Raw genomic sequence first — 4,779 nt, 5'->3', positions numbered from 1 at the left:
GGTATTTTTCACTTGGATTCTGAATGCTTTTCAGGTCGGGAATCTTGTCTCTTGTACATGGTGTGGGCGATTTGAACATCCGTTCACTGGCCAGGATATGGAATAAAATCTTTGAAGTCGATGCCGTCTACTGACTTTGTGGGTGGGTGAATGTTACATTCTAGTAAAATGTAACATTCACCCACCCACAAAGTCATGTATTAATGAAGTGCTCCAGAACCAACTCTTAAAATTGCCTAGCTACTGATGAAATACAAATTCTCCCACTAGTCCTGTATGAAATTTATGGAACTGATTAGGAGAATTTCTAGAAAGATGGTAGTGGTTTTCCTCTTCCTCCGGCCTAGCCTATCTATGAGACGAATAAGATCTTGGGGGGCGAGATGAGCCCATTTTTATTGTTCCTTTTAATTTTAGCTAGGTATCTATATATTCTAAAGTAGTCCACGCAACATGTGCGCGATAAATTTTTCCGTGGATCTTTCCATTCAAGGAAGTAATTTTCTTCCTGGGGTCTGGGTGCTCTGGGACTGGACTACTGAAAAAGACTGGAACCACTTTGGCAAACAAATGCATGATGGGATTTTTCTTTCTTCCGCCATTTTGTTCGGCAACGTCAAAGCAACGTCTTCAGAAAGACAGTCTTTACAGCGAGGAATTGGTGAAATCTAAGCAACGTTTAATACTCAAAAGACGCCGAAAACTTTACTCAATCGATCTGTGGTCGTTTCTGCTCAAGAACAGCTTCCAATATGTCGTACATGCTTCAACATCTCAGGAATGGTTGGCAAGTTGATCAGGCCATCATGGGGGAAGAAGACAGAGTTGTCGTTATCCGCTTCGGTCACGACTGGGATCCATCGTGCATGAAAATGGACGAAGTATTGTACGCCATTGCAGACAAAGTCAAGAACTTTGCTGTGATTTACTTAGTGGACATTACAGAAGTTCCAGACTTTAATAAAATGTATGAATTGTACGACCCTTGTACGACCATGTTCTTCTACCGAAACAAACACATCATGATCGACTTGGGCACTGGAAACAACAATAAGATAAACTGGGCCCTGACAGACAAGCAGGAAATGGTGGATATCGTTGAGACTGTGTACCGAGGAGCGCGGAAAGGCCGTGGTTTGGTAGTTTCACCTAAAGATTATTCCACAAAATATCGCTACTAAATAAAGGTTGACCAGAGCTTGATATAAATATGCAGCTGATGGATGGCAGGAAACACTTTAGTAGTTCTTCTATGGAATTCATTGTTACTCTGACTTTTGTGTAAGGTTAATATTAAGATAGGATAACTGTATTTATGCTTGTTGTCAACAGGTTTGCATGTAAGGGAGACATATAGGTCATAGTGGCATTTGCTGGTTTGCATTTGACATCTATTCCAGAATCAGAATTTACCCATCCTTCTGTGTTTTTATTTTCATTAGATATTGGACCTTCTAAGAACAAGATGCTTTGGTGCAAAGATTTAACTTGACTAATGACAGGGTTTTTCATTTTATATTAGAGTACATTTGAATTTCTGAGCTTTTGCATTGCTTGACATTAAAATGGTAACCTGTGATCGGGTGCCTCTTTTTAGAGAAGGAAGATGTGGCATTAGGTTACCAATAATGGTGACACAGGAAACATAGGTCAAAATTTGACCTATGACTTAAGAACTTGTCTTTAACATTTTGCTTACTGAATGGTCCTTTAGGGTTTTTCATTTTGTATTAGAATACATTTGAATTTCTGAGCTTTTGCATTGCTTGGTATTAAAATGGTAACCTCTGATCGGGCACCTTTTTTAAAGAAGGAAGATGTGGTGGTAGGTTATCAATATGGTGACGCAGGAAACATAGGTCAAAATTTGACCTATGACCTTAGAACTTATCTTTAACATTTTGCTTACTGAATGGTCCTTTAGTATGATAACTCATTACAGATGTCTTGTTCCTCTTAGACTGCCACATTTGTGCCCCACTGAGGGAGACCAACACGGTGTCTATATACAAACCTCTATAAATCTGGGTGAATTCTTTTTGAAGTAACACATGCAACAAAAAAAATGCAGACCTTAATTTTTGGGAAGGCTGGTACATATTGATCGTTATCATATCCTAGATTCTTGACTTAATTTAATCAATGGGTACTTATTTTATTTTGATGGCATGACAATGCAAACCAGTAACATTATTGATTCAAATGAGAGGTGGTGAATAGACTGAATTTTTTTTTGTGAACTTGAGGTCTCCTTCACCTTGCAAAAGAATTTGAGATAGCAAAATAATTTTAGGTTGCAAGATCGGTGAAAACATTGCTTAAAACTTTGCAAGAAGTGTATTTTTTTATCGAAATACGAATATTCGTTTGAAGGACCATTCGCCATCCCTCAACTGGCTAGTTTGCATGCCCTCCTACCAAAAAGAATGTGACTGTGTGCTCTACTGAAAACGCTGTGTACTGACATTTTGGTGCACTTTTCAACACATTTCAGAATGCTTTATAGAACAAGGCATAATACAGCACTAACAGCAAGCACCTTTCTTATTCAATAGGACAGTAATAAGTAGCCATGTATGTGTAGCTAAGTCTTGTCAGTAGTTTGGGATTGTGTTCTTCAATGGTTCACTTCCAACAAGAGTGGCAGCCTCTGGTTTTGTGGTGATGGAATGTTTTAATCTGGGGAAAGTAGATGACAAAATAAATATTGTAATGCAAACGCAAATTTAAAAGAAGAATTAATTCTGAAGTTTCTAATGGCATTATAAGATAACTATAGTAAAATAAGTCTAATTTAACTTGTGATCTTGCAAGCCATTATTGGTGTCACTTGCCAGATCATATGGCGAATGAAACTTGATGTTTCTAGTTTAGCGGTTTAGTTATTATGGTTAAGCTCCTTCAAGGTTATTATGCAACCTTTGGGTAGCAAGGATGCCCCAGTGGTGAGAGCGCTCACCTCCCACCAATGTGGCCCAGGTTTGATTCCAGCCCGCTGCCATATGTGGGTTGAGTTTGTTACTGGTTCTCACCTTGTTCCGAGGTCTCTTTTTTTCCTCCCTCTATACAAACCACCATCTCCAAATTTCAATTTGCCCAGGATAAATGACCCGTGTGAAAACCAGCTAAGGCTGAAGTGGTCTCCTCTCTAAATTAATATTGTAATTTTATTGTGTTGAGGAAAGTCCAGTTATTTTATCACTGAAGCCAAAAAGTATGTCTACATTTTTCTCACTTAAAAACCTTTATTTTCCTCGACCTCTTCAGTAATGTAAATGCTTGTGTACCCCCTCTCACCCCTCCCAGGCTTTTCTAAGGTGAGCTCCCTTTATATAGATTCAGTAACACACTGCTGAAAAGGCTATTTTGTCAGATTTTATTCTAACATTTCAGCGTCCTAAACTACAGTCGATTCTCTCTTACACGAACTGACTAAAGGTCTACGTACAAGTGTCTGTTTCATAAATTTTAGAAATTCTGGTTGCTCTGGGACAAAGTGGACTACAGCGAGGGTACCGTCGGGGATAAAAGAATATCTGTTATCAGAACGTTTTCGGCGATTTTTCAAGTATCGGTTAAAATAAAACCCGTCCAGCAAGTTTTGAAGATCTCAGGCCCCCGATAGGCTTGATTCAGTTTCCGCCTCTCTCTCGGGTCCGTCCGCGTTCCTCCCCGAGAAAGGTCTTTTCGGGGGATGAGCGCGGGCTGATTTCCCGAAACAGTGGTTGGTAATCGAACCTAAAGCCTCGGATATCAGATGAAAAACACATCAGCTGACGGTGAACATTTCGACCAATTCCGGCTCAGGCGTGAGTTAAAATCTGAGATGGAGAAAGACCCTCTATAGAGGTCTGTTTCTTGAAGGTGTCTTACAGGAAAGGCTCAGCTATACTTTTCTTAAACATCAAGATAAAACATTACATTTTTCACAGGTTGGGACAAGTGTGTTGCTCAAATATCGCAGAGAATTTTCTTCGAGATGAAAAATTAAACGTCGTCAAAGCGGTCGTGAAAGAGATAGTTTGTTTTGCACCATTCTATCCAAACTGTTGGGCATTTCGAGTCTCGTACATGTTCACCCAACGTTCTTTTGGCTTAAAGTTGATTATAACTTACAAGAACTTAATATTTTAATGCCATTTTTGAATGTCCGGATAGGATATGTGGAGCATGAATTACAAATGGGAAATTCACAATATTGTCGTTAAATTCTGCTTTATTTCTAGCTTTGTTGTTTTGGCAACAACTTCGAAAATGCCCACGCCCACGTAGTTTGTGTACAAGTTGACGCAACTTCTAAAATATTTCAAGCAAATTGTTTTTCTTTACAGCATAATTGCTATCATCTATACTTTTTGTTTTCCTCAAGCAAACAAACAGAAGATATGTCATACTCAAAGAAAACAAATCAAAACATGACTATTCGGTGATAAATGTTGAGCGTATTAGTAACAGGAAATTCAAAAATGCCATTACAGTGAAACCTGTATTGAGCGGACCCCCTTGGGACACTCACTAGTGTCCGCTTAATACAGGTTGTCCGCTCAAAGAAGGTTTTAATATATTTTGCAATGATATTTAATTATTAACCCTTTTGTAACACAGTATAAGATCAGAGACTACTCATAGCACAATGTCCAGCTGTTAGTCAATGCATCAATCTGGAATAATCCACTTAGCTTTTAAACGGCATCGCTGAACAATGTTACAGGAGTCTGAGCTGAGCTTTTAGAAAAAAAATGCCCTTGACGTGTCCGCTTATTGCAGGTTTTGGGCAAC

General features: G+C 38.9%; 1 protein-coding gene across 1 annotated transcript; it reads left to right on the top strand.

Annotated features, from left to right (window-relative positions):
- The first annotated feature begins 573 nt into the window (after window positions 1–573).
- On the top strand, window positions 574–2,738 carry LOC110052674 (thioredoxin-like protein 4A). Its single transcript, XM_020758825.2, has one exon. It carries the CDS (start codon window positions 753–755, stop codon window positions 1,179–1,181), a length of 429 nt encoding a protein of 142 aa, XP_020614484.1. The 5' UTR covers window positions 574–752; the 3' UTR covers window positions 1,182–2,738.
- The last annotated feature ends 2,041 nt before the right edge of the window (window positions 2,739–4,779 follow it).

The sequence above is a fragment of the Orbicella faveolata genome, unplaced genomic scaffold (assembly GCF_042242905.1).
Source record: "Orbicella faveolata isolate gen_17 unplaced genomic scaffold, um_ofav_v1 contig_47, whole genome shotgun sequence".
Taxonomy (NCBI): Eukaryota; Metazoa; Cnidaria; class Anthozoa; order Scleractinia; family Merulinidae; genus Orbicella; species Orbicella faveolata.
Note: the sequence above shows the minus strand (reverse complement) of the source record. Positions and strands in the feature narration are given on the sequence as shown.